The following is a 17148-nucleotide window of genomic DNA, read 5'->3' as shown; positions in this document are numbered from 1 at the left end:
TAGAGCATCCTGACTGGTTGCATCACTACCTGGTATGGCAACTACTTGGCCTCCGACCGGAAGGCACTACAGAGAGTAGTGTGTATGGCCCAGTACATCACTGGGGCTACGCTTCCTGCCATCCAGGACCTCTATACCAGGCGGTGTCAGAGGAAGGCCCTGAACATTTTCAGACTCCAGCCACCCTAGTCATAGACTGTTCTCTGCGCTACCGCGCGGCAAGCTGTACTGGAGCGCCAAGTCTAGGTCCAAGAGGCTTCTAAACAGCTTCTACCCCCAAGCCATAAGACTCCTGAACATCTAATCAAATGGTTACCCAGACTATCTGCATTGCCCACCCCCTGTTTTACGCCGCTGCTACTCTGTTATTTTCTATGCATTGTCACTTTAATAACTCTACCTACATGTACAGTGGGGCAAAAAAGTATTTAGTCAGCCACCAGCCACCAATTAGTCAGCCATCAGTGGTCTTGTATGTCTTCCATTTCCTAATAATTGCTCCCACAGTTGATTTCTTCAAACCAAGCTGCTTACCTATTGCAGATTCAGTCTTCCCAGCCTGGTGCAGGTCTACAATTTTGTTTCTGGTGTCCTTTGACAGCTCTTTTGTCTTTGCCATAGTAGAGTTTGGAGTGTGACTGTTTGAGGTTGTGGACAGGTGTCTTTTATACTGATAACAAGTTCAAACAGGTGCCATTAATACAGGTAACAAATCCTGTGGAGGACAGAGGAGCCTCTTAAAGAAAGAAGTTACAGGTCTGTGAGAGCCAGAAATCTTGCTTGTTTGTAGGTGACCAAATACTTATTTTGCACCATAATTTGCAAATAAATTAATTTCTTTTTCATTTTGTCTGTCATAGTTGAAGTGTACCTACGATGACAATTACAGGCCTCATCTTTTTAAGTGGGAGAACTTGCAAAATTGGTGGCTGACTAAATACTTTTTTGCCCCACTGTACATATTACCTTGACTAACCCGGTACCCCCTGTATATAGTCTCGTTATTTTACTGCTGCTCTTTAATTACTTGTTCCTTTTATTTCTTATTCATATTTTTTTAAATGGCATTGTTGGTTAGGGGCTTGTAAGTAAGCATTTCACTGTTCTATTCGGTGCATGTGACTAATAAAATTTGATTTGGTGGTGGTTGTGTGATGGTTTGGGGATGCTTTGCTGCCTCAGGTCCTGGATGACTTACCTTAACAGAAGGAACCAGTAATTCTGCTCTTTATCAGAAAATTCTACAGGAGAATGTCGGGTCATCCGTCTGTGAGCTGAAGTGCAGCTGGGTCATGCAGCAAGACAATGATCCAAAACACACAATTAGCCTACATGAAAATGGTTAAAAACCGACACATTTGAAGTTTTGGAATGGCTTAATACCAATTCAAATGTCGTGGCAGGATTTGAAACGAGCAGTTCATGCTTGAAAACCCACAATTGTTGCTGAGTTAAAGCAGTTCTGCATGCAAGAGTGGGCCAAAATTCCTCATTGATGTGAGAGACTGTTTAACAACTTCAAGAAGCATTTGGTTGCAGTCATTGCCGCTAAAGGTGGCCGCTAAAGGTGGCACAGACAGTTATTGAGTGTAAGGTGGCAATTCCTTTTTAACAAAGGGGAATTAGGTGTTGCATAACTTTAATTCAATAAATCAAATATGTTTTTTAAAATGTGGTTATTTGTCAACTCCGTTTCGCTTGATCTAATATTAGGTTTTGGTTGATGATCTGCTAACATTCAATATAAAAAAATATGCAAAAAAAACAGATAAAATCAGGAAGTGGGCAAAAACGTTTGACTATATATGTGTTTTTAAATAATAAATAATATAATAATAATATATGCCATTTGGCAGACGCTTTTATCCAAAGCGACTTACAGTCATGTGTGCATACATTCTACGTATGGGTGGTCCCGGGAATCGAACCCACTACCCTGGCGTTACAAGCGCCATGCTCTACCAACTGAGCTACAGAAGGACCACAAAATAAATACTGTGTGTGTGAATCTAAGCTCTCTCTTTCGTCTTACCTCTAGGGGGCCCACCAATGTACAGATTGCCTGCACTACCAGGATGGGGAGGTGTGTGTGGAGAAATGTCCCAGTGGGTTGAAGGAGGAGCAGCACACTGTGTGGAAATACAGCAACGCCACGGGCCACTGCCTCTCCTGCAACACCAACTGCACACTCTCGTGAGTGTACACACACACACACACACACACACACACACAGATGTAACATGAGACATATACACACACAAACACACAGGCATGTGAACATGCACACACAGGCATGTGATCGCAAACACACACACACAAATGGGCATGTGAATGCAAACACACACACACAAATGGGCATGTGATCGAAAACACACACAAATGGGCATGTGACTGCAAACACACACCAACTTAAACACACACACCGATATGACATGAGATATATATATACACACACAAACAGCCGCGTGAACACACACACAAACAGCCGCGTGAACACAAACCACCACCACCAAAACTGCACAATGCTAATGCTGCTTTTTCTTTCTTAGGTGCACTCAGAAGGATGAAAGAGGCTGCCCCATCCATACTAAAACAGGGTAAGGTTTTCCATCACAAATATCTGTCATGCTCTGCAATACTCTTAACTGATATCCCATTGTCTTTCTTTTTCAATAGTTTTCTTTATTCTCCAAGCCACACCCACCACGTTGGTGCTGTTTCTCCCCTCTACCCAACTATCTCCCATTCTCTCTTATCCAACTGTCGTAAAAATAAATTGTGATCTTTTATCTCTCCTGCTCTATAACCGAAGTTCTCCAGTGTCATCTTTGAGCCTGTTGCCCTGTTGCTCCGAGGATTACTTACACCTGCTTCAATGCATTCACAAAATATTCACAAGGAAGCCAAGAGGGTGTATGAATGTGTAGTAGCATTAGTAAAAGTAGTAGGTACTTGATGAATGTGAATGTTGCTCTCTTGTCTTTCCAGGCCGGGCACTTCGATCGCGGCTGCGGTGGGCGGGGCGGTGCTCTTCCTCATCCTCTTGGGTCTGCTGGTGTTCTACCTACGCCGACAGAAACAGCTCAAGAGGAAGGAGACATTGAGGAGGATCCTCCAGGAGCATGAGGTGCGTGTGGGCACTGCCATGACACATGGGGCTGGCGCGAAGCATCATGGGGGGGGGGGTTGTTCAAAAGACAGAATTTGGAAAATTATTAATGCGAAGCTTGTAAATTATGTCTTTGTAATATCAGTAGGTTACTACTTGTAAAGATCATACAATATGTTAATAAGCTGTCTGTCTTATAGTTACAGGGGTTAAAGTTCTGTCACTGCGACGGATTTCCATCATATGGATTCGTCTTTTTTTTATATATACATTGAAAAGTTTCATACGTGTACAAAATTATCCTCTTTCCCGAAGAACATGGTCATGCTTTTAAAACATTTTTATTGTTTATTTTATTTTTTTATACATGAAAGGGGAGGTTAACTTGGCCCCCGACAATTTTTCTTCTATAACCCCTGTAGTTAATGTTAGTAGTGTTTCCCAGGGCATTATCAATGTCGTAGGTCTTGTCGTAAAGCGTGATAAAAGTTTCAGTTCTAAGTGAAAGAGTCGGTGATTGCAGTTCTAGTTTTAACTTTAAACATGATGGGAATCTTCTCTCTGTTTGTAGCTGGTGGAGCCTCTGACTCCCAGCGGAGCCCTGCCCAATCAGGCCCAGATGCGCATCCTCAAGGAGACCGAGCTAAAGAAGCTAAGAGTTCTGGGCTCAGGAGCCTTCGGCACTGTTTACAAGGTGTGTGTGCAAGTGTCTGTCTGCCTTTGCGTCGTCTATAAGATACCCTCATACCAATCGAATAGTTTGAAATTTAATATGACATTGATTGTCAACATCGTTTATTGAAATTCAAACTTTTTCTAAAGTTACTATGTTATTATTTTTTTAAATTTTATTTCACCTTTATTTAACCAGGTAGGCTAGTTGAGAACAAGTTCTCATTTGCAACTGCGACCTGGCCAAGATAAAGCATAGCAGTGTGAACAGACAACACAGAGTTACACATGGAATAAACAATTAACAAGTCAATAACACAGTAGAAAAAAATGGGCAGTCTATATACAATGTGTGCAAAAGGCATGAGGAGGTAGGCGAATAATACAGTTTTGCAGATTAACACTGGAGTGATAAATGATCAGATGGTCATGTACAGGTAGAGATATTGGTGTGCAAAAGAGCAGAAAAATAAATAAATAAAAACAGTATAAAAAAACAGTATGGGAATGAGGTAGGTGAAAATGGGTGGGCTATTTTCCTATAGACTATGTACAGCTGCAGCGATCGGTTAGCTGCTCGGATAGCTGATGTTTGAAGTTGGTGAGGGAGATAAAAGTCTCCAACTTCAGCGATTTTTGCAATTCGTTCCAGTCACAGGCAGCAGAGTACTGGAACGAAAGGCGGCCAAATGATGTGTTGGCTTTAGGGATGATCAGTGAGATACACCTGCTGGAGCGCGTGCTACGGATGGGTGTTGCCATCGTGATTATAGCCTAATTATAATGTGAATATACTCATTCCAGGGGGCGTGGGCTCCTGATGGGGAGAATGTGAAGATCCCGGTGGCCATCAAGGTTTTGCGGGAGAACACTTCGCCCAAGGCCAACAAGGAGATCCTGGATGTGAGTTTTGGTATCAACCCATCCTTCTTTTAATGAATCCTTACACACAGACTCTCACTGTCTGTCTCACTCTTTCTCTCTTTCTTTAACACACACACAAACACACACACAGGAGGCGTACGTAATGGCCGGGGTGGCCAGTCCCTATGTGTGTCGTCTGCTGGGTATCTGCCTGACCTCCACAGTTCAGTTGGTCACCCAGCTCATGCCATACGGCTGCCTGCTGGACTACGTCCGAGAGAACAAGGACCACATCGGCTCCCAGTACCTCCTCAATTGGTGTGTGCAGATAGCGAAGGTGAGGCTACGAAAGATATGATCTGTCCATCATACATTCGTTCGTCCGTCTGCATGGGATCATAATGGCTATGGGTGTAATTTCTTATTTTGTGTCTGTGTGTCTATGTTTAGGGGATGAGCTACCTGGAGGATGTGCGTCTTGTGCACAGGGACCTGGCAGCACGTAACGTCCTGGTAAAGAACCCCAACCACGTCAAGATCACTGACTTCGGCCTGGCTCGCCTGTTGGACATAGACGAAACAGAGTACCATGCTGACGGAGGCAAGGTATGGCTGTGTGTGTGTTTTTATATAGACACACACACACACACACACACTGAGTGTACAAAACATTAGGAACTTTCCATGACATAGACTGACCAGATGAATCCAGGTGAAATTTTTGATCTCTTATTGATGTCACCTGTTAAATCCAGGCTGTTAAATCTGACCTTGTTACCTTACAGAAAGCCCTAGTTGGTTTAAAACGTGTACTTAATGCGTGCAAGACTAAATACATGTTGCAGGGCTGCCAATGTGAATTTCATTGCCCAATGACACAGCCCCTAGTTGTGCCAATTTCCTGCAATTCTACATATTCTGACATGGCTTAGGCCAAAGACCAGAGTGGATTTTTTTTTAATAGATTTTTTTAACACATGTCAGGTGTATTTAGGACTACTGTTACTTTGAGTATGCTAATATTGTTTTGGGGTGGTTTGACACTTTTTCAGACAGTAATTAAATGAGATGGGGAGACAGGAAAATGGGAGAAACATTGGGAAGGTTGGGTGCAGGGATTGATCCCTGTTCTCAGGTGGAAAGCTGTATGTGACACGTGCCGAGGAGTGTTCCCACTACACTAAAGCTCTGCACAGGAAATACTCATATTAATAGTTGATGGCAGTGTGTAACCAAATCATAAATTGTATTCTCCTTGTCCATGGACTGCTTTTAAGGTAAGGACACAATCATTTTGTATTTTGGGTAAACTATCTCTTTTAAAATAGGGCTGAAAGAAAACCCTGCTTGCTCTCGAGGAGGGTTGGCCACCCCTGATGTCTCCCAAGTGCTGGGTGTTCGAAAATGTTCTCGTAATAACTATTTATTTCTCAAAATCACCCAACCTTCAAGAAAAGTCTAATGAATATCAATATTCAGGTGGTTTATGCAGACCAGTTGAAGATCCTTGCCATCATCTTATTCTACATGTACAAAATATGATGTGTTAATGAGTTGTGAGTCCCCCTAAAATGTCAAAAATATTTTTGGATTCCTGGAGCATTCAATATCCAATGCTTATTTGTACGACATATTCAAAACTGTCCACGAATGGCTGAAAAAATACATAGCCTCATATAATACATTTTCAAAGACACAAGTATGCATATCAGATTTCAAATATGTGATTACACCTGCAAAATTGGGAAAAATCTCATCAAGAAGAAGTGGAATAATAAAATAACTGTGGGGAATAACAGTAGTGTTCTTGCTGACAAGCAGAGTAATTACCCTACATTATTGCCCGATGTAAAAAAAAATGTTCCCACTGATTAAAGTAAATATATAATAAAATCTCCTGAAGATAAGATAAAATTCTGTTTCTATTGATTGTCTCCCCCCTCTAAAATTAAACAAAAAGAATGACACTTTTTAGTTCACAACCTGTTCGACAATATGATTTTCATAGTTACAAATCGGGTCACCCTACCAAACTTCCCTGCAAAAACATGCTCTAGTTCTGTCTGCTGCCTTTTTTTTGTCACAGCCTAAATGCCAATCACCAAACCAGGGGACTAATGAAAATGTGGATGACATGCTGACAAAAGGCTGCGTTCTGCAATAGGGGTGGGAGTAACCACAATTACATTTTGTTGACATTGTACATTAAATAGCGCTTCCATGCTGCTATTTTTACAGTTTTATAAACTCAGAGGATAACGTTCTCTCTCTCCATTCAGCTCCACTCTTAACCTTGATGGGCGTTTCTTTAAAACATGCATCCAATCCCCTTGATCCCTAACATAGCTAGACTAATCATATGCTTCAATCATATGCTTCAATAATCTGCGGTTCACCGGGCTGTGGCAAAGTAGGACAATGATAGAGGTTCCGGTCGTGATGTTAAATTTCAGGCGCAGATGTTCCGATTTCAAAACGATTTGGAGCACAGATGTAAGTTAATGCGCTTACTATAATGGACTAATTAGAAAAATAAAAGCACTTTTCAATGCGTGAGATAATCGAGGTGTGTCGTAAGAGTGTGCAAAGAGGGTCAAATGCATGTGTCTCACGGCCAATGCGTGAGAGTTGGCAGCTCTGGTGTTCTTTTTAGTTCTCGCAAGAATGTTTCAGAAGGATACATATGTATTCATTGGATTGTTCTAGGGCTGGAACCAGTTTGTGTTATTACTTTACCTTCTATAATGGTATTTCAATGTTTGTTTTGTTAAATGTGACATGCAACTCTGGCGCGTGTAATATCCGTTTTTTAATGGTTTACTCCATTTGCTACTTTTCTCCCTCTCCCCCTGCCGCTTCCCAAATCAAGCTCTGCCCCATGTCACTCAAGGAGAGAGCAGTTGCTCAACCAAGATGTCACTAGCACTTTCTTACCATTAATTCTGCAAGATGTTGGTGACAAGGAGGCTGCTTTCTACAAGCGTTAACTACATTATTATCTATCATTATATATAACTACATTATTAGTTTGTGTATCTAACTGTCTGCAAACTACTGTCTGCTAGTTTTTCTGTTCATAGCAAGTTCCAGCTCAAATAAATTGTTAGCCGCTAATCGCTAGTTAGATTATGTAATGAGTCAGCGCAAACGTAGCTTGCTCACACAGCCAGGTTGTTTGTGCAATGGTATCTACTAAATCAGAGAAGAATAGACGAAGCATGAATATATTAGCTAGCTACACGAGGTAAGAAAACATGTAATGTAACCTCTAATGAGAGTCCCCTGGAAACACTGACCAACACTTTGGTTTCTACCCTGTCAGTAATTCCTCCATGGCTTATTATTCATTCATTGTCATGTCAAACAACAATTTATTCAAGGTGCTGCCCACTATATTCCAACTTTAGAATTGGATAAAACATTCAATTTCCATGAGTTCACCAATTAACTGGGCCTAGATTTTTTTGCCCATATTATGCAGCTCTGTGGGGCACTGTGTGGAAATAATAACAAAGTGCAGGAAATCCAGAAATGTATGAAAATGCAGAAAGTTATTTTGGTTTGAAGTTGGATTGAACAGTATAAAACATTCAGAATAGAGAAAGCTCCATTGAAATCACTTATAATGTATGTTTCCACCCTAGGGTCATGAACTTCTCATGAATGTATTTAAAACCTTTATTATTCATAAAAACCTAAAATAACACCAAATACTGTAAAATATTTGAAAAATATAGTGATACGAAATTTTGGCCATATCACCCAGCCCTAGATGATTTATCAGGTTCCCGCCTACAAATCTGCACATTTGGATTAACAAATACTTCATGTTTAAAAAACAAATATGGATGAGTTAGTTAAAAAGCTAAGATTTTAAAGTGGGCTTTTTTAGAAATAGATCTTCCCTCTCCCTAAATTAAAAAATGTATAGTCAACTTTCCTGCCAGTTCATGATTATGGTGACACCATTTACCAGATTGCAGAAGCTACCACTCTTAAACTTTGTATGCCGTTTACCATAGTGCCAATCATTTCATCACTGGTGACAGTCTTAATATTTAATACCACTGCGTCCTGTATCAAAAGGTGGGCTGGTCCTCATTAAAGTCCTGTCGATCAATTTATCACTCCCTTTTTGTTTATAAAGCCCTACTACACAAGCTTCCAAACTTACCTAACTTTGTTTATTAAAGTTGTAAAAATATGAGATAACCTGTGAGCAGGTTTGGTCACTCGAGGTGTCTCAGGTCTCTACCGAATTAGGTAAATCTGCTTTTAGTTTTAATGCACATCATTGCTGGAACCAACTGCAATTGGATGCTCTGATGCCGCTTGGGCAACTTAAAATATTAATTGGGGAACTGTTTGCGGAGGAATAATTCTGATTGTTTGTTGTGCTATTATTTAGTTTGTTTTTGTACTGATCTGATTTTTATTAGATTTTGTCTATGAATTGTATGTGCAGGGCTCCCTTGAGAAAGAGACCCTGGTCTCAATGGTGAATCCCTGTTTAAAAATAAATAAATATAGATGATGGGGAGGAGACTGGTTAAACAAGACATTTTAAGCCATGAGACAATTGAGTCATGGATTGTGTATTTGTGCCATCAGATGGTGAAGTTTTGTATTTCATTTAACCAGGCAATGGGAAAGACAAAATATTTAATTGCCTTTGAACGGGGTATGGTAGTAGTTGCCATGCGCACCGTTTTGAGTGTGTCAAGAACTGCAACGTTGCTGTTTTTTTTAACCGCTCAACAGTTTCCTATGTTTATCAAGAATGGTCCTCCTCCCAAAGGACATCCAGCCAACTTGACATAACAAACTGGGGGATCCCGTTGGCCCCGATGAATTGAGACTGTTCTGAGGGCAAAATGGTGTGCAACTCGATATCAGGAAGGTGTTCCTAATGTTTTGTTCACTCAATGTGATGTATCTGTGCCCTTCAGGTGCCTATTAAGTGGATGGCGTTGGAGTCTATCCTCCACAGGAAGTTCACCCACCAGAGTGATGTGTGGAGCTACGGTCAGTCTAGACACTTCTAACCCATCTTGATACACATACTTAATATAGAAATAATGGCACTAAGCATTTAAATGTTCACTAAGACGGCAACGTCGACTGTTATTTCAGACTCAACAGTACCTCTGTACATTTGTGGGCAATAAAAAGTTACGTCGTATAGGCAGAACAATTGCCATAATGCGTATGCAACAAGGCACTCGTATCGAATCGAATAGCAATAGTTTGTTTACAAAAACCTGTACCACAGGTTTTAGTGCCCACAACTGTTTATCTATAGCTCTGAATAAAGTCAGCAAACTGAGTGTGAGATATAACATTTAAATGGCTGCCATGTTGGCACCAAACATTCAAAGACTACCTTCTAGTTTGAATAGACTGTTATTGCCATAATATCACACATGACAAAACAACAGTTTATTATAGAATACTACAGTACTTACTGTAGAATACTATACTACACACTGTAGTATCCCTCAATCATGTGTAGTACTTACTATAGAATGTTGTAGTATACTGTAGGATATTACAGTAACTACTACAGTATTATCTGCAAATATACACTGTAGTAAAAATTACAGTAATGTCTGCAAACACTACACTTTTTTAACTATAGTAAATGCTAAATTGTTGAATTTGAATGCATACTGCCAATTCCCCTCCCCCATAATCACAATTTGTGACACCCATAAGTGATAAACCTACATGCCGAATATAGACCACGTTGTGTTCCCTACAGGTAATAGAAATAGGGAGCAGAAGCTCTGAACTATCCATTCACACCCTAGTCCTACCTACCTAAAGGTTAAGGAAAATGTGCTCTTTTATTATTTCTCCTAAAGGAGAAAGCCACCTCTATGTAAAAGATAATACAACAAAAACACTGTAGTAAATACTACATTTATGTCTGCAAAAACACTACAGTATAGAACAGTCAGCAAAAATACTAACGTGAATACTACAGTAAAGTTTGCAAAAACACTACAGCATTTATACCATAGTACACCATACTGTTTTTGTAATGTTGGATGGAGCATTTGGAACCATCTCTATCTGCAACTGTATCTCTCGATTTCATTAGGGGTGACTGTTTGGGAGCTGATGACCTTTGGGGCCAAGCCCTATGACCTGATCCCGGCACGAGACATCCCAGAGCTGCTGGAGGGGGGGCGAGAGGCTCCCCCAGCCCCTTATCTGCACCATTGACGTCTACATGATCATGGTCAAGTGTAAGTGGCACTGGAACTGTGGCGTTTCTTCCATACAAACAAAATTGGGGGGGGGGGGGGTTCACCCCAAAATCAAAGTTTGTTGACACAGCTCATAGGCCAATGCTCCAAATAAATGGAAAAGACTCATCCATTCAAGTCTTTTTTAAAGCGCAACACAAATTAAATGTATTTAAGTTCAGACTATAGTTCAGACTATACTGTGTCTGCGTTTGATACACAGGCTGGATGATTGAACCAGACAGCAGGCCTAAATTCAAGGAGCTGGTGACAGAGTTCAGCGCCATGGCACGAGACCCACCTCGCTACGTAGTCATCCAGGTGTGTGTGTCTGTTGTTGTCTCTGTGTATGTTGCCGTCTGTCCGTCTGTGACTGGGTGGCTGTGTGTGTGCGTGCTTGTAGACATGCTTGATGTGTGGATATTGTTTGCCAGTCTGTGACATGAGTATGAGGGAATCTGTGTGCCTGTGAGTTTGTTTGTTCAAATACATGTAGCCAAACCCTCACCATCTGTTTGTTTACCAGCTTACTTAATTTCCTAAATCATTCCTTTCTTCCTCTCCCTCCACCTCCTCTTTCTCCCTCCCTCCCTTCTCTCTCGACAGAATGATGACAAGATGAGTTTGTCCAGTCCGGTTGACAGTCAGTTCTTCAGGATGCTACTGGAGGAGGAGGGAGCGGAAATCAGAGACCTGCTGGATGCTGAGGAGTACCTGGTGCCCCAGCCCAACTTCTTCAGACCCCAAGCGGAGACCTCGGGCCCCAACGGCCCCTCACGACACCACTCACACAGGGTCAATACTCAACTCACTTTGTCCTCTCTGAATTATTTCCTCTGCCTTTTCCTCCCATTTACCCTTTTCTTCTGTCCTGTCTGTCTTTGGAACGATCACTTAGCCTCTACTTTACATTTACATTTGCGACCTCTCCTGTTCTTCCCTCATTTCCTTCCGTTCTCCATCTTTCCCCCTCCTCCTGCCCCTTCCCTCTCCCCTTTTGCCTCTTACATTTACATTTCTTCCCCTAATAGTAAGTTTCCTTGAGATCTACTTTCTCACACTCTCTCTCGCTCTCTCTCTGTGTCTCTCTCGCGCTCTCTCTCTCTCTGTGTCTCTGTGTGTCTCTCTCTCTGTCTCACACACAAACTCTTCTTCCACCCCCTCAGAGTACGGACCATGGATTGGACAGCGAGCCCTCCATGGCGGGCGGCCCAAGAAGCATGTACTCCTCTGTTAGCACCCTGGGGCGCAGCCAGTACCCCACTCTACCCATGGGGGCCAGTGCCATCTCCAATGGGCCCTGGAACCCCCATTACCCCTCCCTCCTGGCCCGCACCACCTCACACCTCTCTACGGGGGGACACTCGGACTCTGTGTTCCTGGATGGGGGTCCAGATGACGCCCCAGCGAGCCCCGGGCGCTATTGCAAAGACCCCACCTTCCCCAATGGAGGAGAGAGCGACCTGGAGACGGATGGACCGTCATCGATGCATCATTATAATCATCTTAATCATCACTCGCTGCCCCGTAGGGGTAATGCGTATAATCATAATCACGCGTTACCAGGTGAGTTAGGTCATAGACAGTACACAATAGACCTGTGCTGTTTTGCCTGGTCCACAGGAACCAATGGATTAGCAGTGGTGTGAAGTACTTAAGTAGAAATACTTAAAGTACTACTTATGTAGAGTTTTGGGGTATCTGTGTTTTGGGGTAACTTCTACTCCACTACATTCCTAAAGAAAATAATGTACTTCCCATGGGGGCCAGCTCCAAATAAGTATATATAAATAAGCATATATAAAATCGAAGACTTTTAGACTTTTACTCAAGTAGTATTTTACTGGGTGAGTCATTTTCTATTAAGGTATCTTTACTTTTACTCAATTTTGTCAATTGGGTACTTTTTTCACCACTGCGGATAAGTGCAGTGGATAAGTGTAAACTTACCCCTTGCATCTGGAACTCTAAGCAAGCTCAAGCAAATGCTCAAGTATTTGAAGGAAAACAAATTGTATTTGAACTCCGGTCTGAATACACACATTCATCTACTTATACGTGGTGCTGAAAAACATCTGTGTTGTCCCTATTAATTTGTAATTTGTTATTCACGTAATATGGCTGTGCCTTCACCTGTACTTCTTTATGTTCAAAGACTACCATTTAAAAAATATATAATTCAATCTGTATATCTCTATGTGAAACTACATATCTGAACTATTCTCCTCCCCCAGAGTACATCAACCAGGAGGTGCAGGACCTCCGGCCAGGGGCCGTCGAGCGCCCCAGCACCCTGCCCCGCAAGGGAGCAGCCGAGAGGCATCGGCACCTCCCCAATGGCCTGAGCTCGGGACACAGCGTGGAGAACCCGGAGTACCTGGTCCCCATGATGACCTCCGGCTCCACCTCTCCTGCTTTCGACAATCCCTACTACCTGGACCTAGTGGCTAAGGCTGTGGCCGGAGGGGGTGGTGGTGGGGAGAGGGATGGGGGGCCTAACCCTCCTCCCAGGCAGGTGAATGACTTTGTGACGCCCACGGCAGAGAACCCAGAGTACCTGGGCCTAGCAGACACCTGGAGCGGCCAGAGAGAGCACACCTGATGAGACTGACAGGAAGTGATGTGAGGAGGCATGAACCTGGGTTACGGACAGGGGATAGGGTAGCTACTGCTGTAGAAAAGGAGGAGCGTGGGAGGGATGGAAGATGGGAACGAGTGTGTGTGTGTGAGATGCAGGGGTATGTGAGGACTGTGTGTGTGTGTGTGTGTGTGTGTGCCTGTGTGCATGCATTTGAGAGAAAATGCATTAAGAGTGAATGCACGTTGAGAATCTGAGATTAAGTTCGCATGAGTGGGAACTAGTGTGTGATTGTGTGAATGGAGGTGTACTGTTTGGAGTAGCAGTCCACAGGGCTGCCAGACCAGAGGATGTCCAGCTTGTATCCCCTGAAATCCTGGGGTGTTACACAACACCACCCAATACAATGTAGCATTATCAGAGGGACGTTGTTATTATTAGCATGTGTGTGTGCTGAACTTGTTTCAACGCTCACCAAGGTTTCTTTCTTCCTTGTCTCCCTACGGTAGCACCTCAATGTCAACATTTTTAACACAGCCTCGGAAACAACACGGAGTACTTTGAAGGCCGAGGAAATTCACTCACCGGAAATAAACAGTTCTCAAATCCTGACTATATGGTACTACTAGCAGGCAAAAGACGGACAGCACCACAATATCTAAATATTTTAAGTAATCTCATGATAAATGGGAGAATGATCCAAGTAACACTGGACTAGGGATATAAAATTTGAAATATTTCAGTTTTTAGATTTATTTTATTGAACGTTATCGTTCATGTTTGTGTGGTATATTGTCATATTTGTGCGTGAACCATTATGTGAGTGTCTGATTCCCTTATCCTTTCCTTCTTGTAATCATACATATAAGGCATTGCTCGTCTTCCGGATTTTATGGGTGGAAAATGTACAGCACACTAATGTGTGGGGTTTCAGACAAAACTGGTTGTAAATGTATTTAACCTATTTTAGCAAGGGGTCCCATTGAGACCAAGGTCTCTTTTGCAAGGAAGCCCTGTATATGATGTCTTTTCAACTATTTTCCCACACCGGTAAGCCATTTATATGCTTATGAGGAAGAAGTTTAATATTCTGGTGAGCAGCTCGAAGACCTGATGGGGCTCAGTACAATCAAAGCCATTTTGTTTGGCCAAGAGAAGGGCTTTGTTGACCATCTTACCAACGTCTGTCCACCACTAAAGAAATACATTATGCATTTAGAAGACCGCCATTGTGGCCAGGGAAGACGTGTTCATTAATGTGGCTTTAAAATGGTAGATTGGCATATAGAAGACCAAGGGGGTTTGTGTAAGCTTGGACTTTGTGCAATGTTCTTGATAAGTTCTTTACAACATACCAGTGACATTTCTGGGAAAGGTACTACTGTACGAAGAATTCCAGGTTTTCAGCTGAATAGTGGAAAACCACATTGGCAAAAGTTTCACATTTTCATTTGAAAAGGTTATTTGCGTTTTAATTTCAGTTGCTTACAATGCAGTATGTGCAATACACGCACTGCATAACTCCCAAAGTTTCCAAAATAGGGTCCAGTGTTATTCTTCCACTGTTTCCCAAACTTTGTCATCGTGGACGCCCAAGAAAAGTGAAGATTGAGTTCTAATACAAGGGTTGAATATTTTGAGAATTTGTTTGTCCCTGAAGTTGGAAGAAACCAATGTATTTTTATTCACATGAGACATGTTTATATTCTTGCGTGTGATTCTGAAGAGGGAAATGTGTCCCTCGTTGTTGTTGTTTTTGATAATCAATGCATAGTTCAGATTCCTCTGGGCAACAAGCCCACACTTCTAGTTAATAATCGACCGCATTTTTTTAAACGGCGATTTCCATGTTAAAGGCCCAGTGCAGTCAAAAATGTGATTTCTCTCTGTTTTATACATATTTCCACACTGAGTTTGGAATAATACTGTGAAATTGTGAAAATGATGATAATGCCCTTTTAGTATATGAGCTGTTTGAAAAGACAGCCTGTTGTGGTGGGATGGAGTTTTTTGCATGCCTACTACCAGGCAGTAAATTAGTTAATAGACCAACTTGAACGAGTTCCAAAACTCTACCAATGACAGCTAGTTTTCAATTTTCCCCTCTCCACTCACCCCTCCCAGACTGTCCTAGCAAAATTCTTATTTGAGAAATTGCTCTTTGCTAAGAATCTGTTTGTGTTTATTTTTGACCATTTTAATTGAAAACAATCACAGTAAGGTTCTAAATGGTTACCCAGAAATGATTTAATATTGTGATAAAAATGGCTGCATTGGACCTTTAACTTATCTGGCTGTGAGGGGGATACTGACAAGTCAATGGAGCCATTGTTTCTCTATGGATGTGTGGGAAGATCAATAACTCCCCTACCAACTGTCCCCTCCACCACCAGTGAACATGCTTCTGCTTTGAAAAGAGGGAGAAATCCTGGGTTTTCTGGTGTGAACGCCTTGGAGTTGGCATGGAGGAGGGGCTGGGAACTATCCCACATTTTTGAATGGGGGGCGGAGGGGTTGTATGGATTCAGAGACTTTTAAACACGTGACCTGAAAGGAATGAATAACTGCAACGCTTTTGACAGGACATCACCATTTTGCCCCTATTCAGCCAAATGTTTGTTCCCAAGATCTATATTGGTTCATCATGGATTGAGGTGCTTGCACATTTGTTTTTATGAGAAAACACTCTTGGAATCCAATGTACTTTACAAGTGCCAATGAATCTTTGATGGTTACTTTCCTGATAGTGACCAAAACAATGAGTTGTGTGTGTCAGTGTCGGGTGGGGATGGTTAAAGTATTCATCGATTATTAAAAAAAAAAAAATTTTTTTATGACTTAAAAAAAAAAAAATCTTCCCCGAGGTATTGGCACCAGCACTAGCCACATTTGTTTGGAATCTTGTTGTCCTCGTATGGGTAAGCTTACAATTTTAGCCGCTTATAAATGTGTTGCTTTTGTTTCTGAAGCATTTGGGATGTCTTAACAAATTTGATAGATATTGATTATACAACTCCGATGTTACGGCCAATAGCTTTTCATACAACCAGCAGTTTTGTACTCGTAGAATTTAGACAAGCTTTGTCAGCCGTTTCTGATGGGCCATTGACATCGTTTATTTTTATTTTTACATACAGTATATTGACAGTCATTCCCTTCCACGTGCTGTAAAAGTTTCATGACTCTAGGACCAATCAAAGTCATTCAAAATACCTTGAGGTTCCAAAACTATAATAAACATTTTTTTTGTTTGTTCAATTCCTGAAAAGTTCACTTTTTGGAGATACAAGATTTTCCAGTGACGATATGAGAAATCTGGGGCCTCTTAAAGAGTTTAGTGCTATTTTACAATGCCAGAGATTTCAGACAAGGGCAAAAAAACACTAAACTTGGAGGAGCTACCACACAACTCCAGATTCTTACTCCCATCCACATCGATTAATTTAGGCTTGGGAAGCCTTAATCAGTGGGCTCATCAGCCAATCAGCAACTAAGTTAATCACAGAGGCGTAAGCAATCCAAGCTGACCCTTCAGGACTGGGGTTTCCCTCCCCCTACATGAAGTTCTGCACTCTGACACTGTATCTGTGTATGCGTGTTTGAGATCGACTACATTGCTGTCGGAGATTGCAGACTGACTGATCTACAAATCAACTTGCATCCTAAATGACTAT

General features: G+C 41.8%; 1 protein-coding gene across 1 annotated transcript in view; it reads left to right on the top strand.

The window, feature by feature from the left end:
* Window positions 1-16732, top strand: part of erbb2 (erb-b2 receptor tyrosine kinase 2) — a 41494-nt gene extending 24762 nt beyond the window's left edge. Inside the window, 14 exon segments of the mRNA XM_046369328.1 lie at window positions 2039-2193; window positions 2550-2597; window positions 2989-3127; window positions 3681-3803; window positions 4586-4684; window positions 4797-4982; window positions 5096-5251; window positions 9595-9670; window positions 10749-10831; window positions 10833-10896; window positions 11120-11217; window positions 11503-11691; window positions 12063-12462; window positions 13131-16732. Coding sequence (XP_046225284.1) covers window positions 2039-2193; window positions 2550-2597; window positions 2989-3127; window positions 3681-3803; window positions 4586-4684; window positions 4797-4982; window positions 5096-5251; window positions 9595-9670; window positions 10749-10831; window positions 10833-10896; window positions 11120-11217; window positions 11503-11691; window positions 12063-12462; window positions 13131-13498 — 2184 coding nt within the window. The 3' untranslated portion in view covers window positions 13499-16732.
* The last annotated feature ends 416 nt before the right edge of the window (window positions 16733-17148 follow it).

Source organism: Oncorhynchus gorbuscha, linkage group LG11 (assembly GCF_021184085.1).
Source record: "Oncorhynchus gorbuscha isolate QuinsamMale2020 ecotype Even-year linkage group LG11, OgorEven_v1.0, whole genome shotgun sequence".
NCBI lineage: Eukaryota > Metazoa > Chordata > Actinopteri > Salmoniformes > Salmonidae > Oncorhynchus > Oncorhynchus gorbuscha.
Note: the sequence above shows the minus strand (reverse complement) of the source record. Positions and strands in the feature narration are given on the sequence as shown.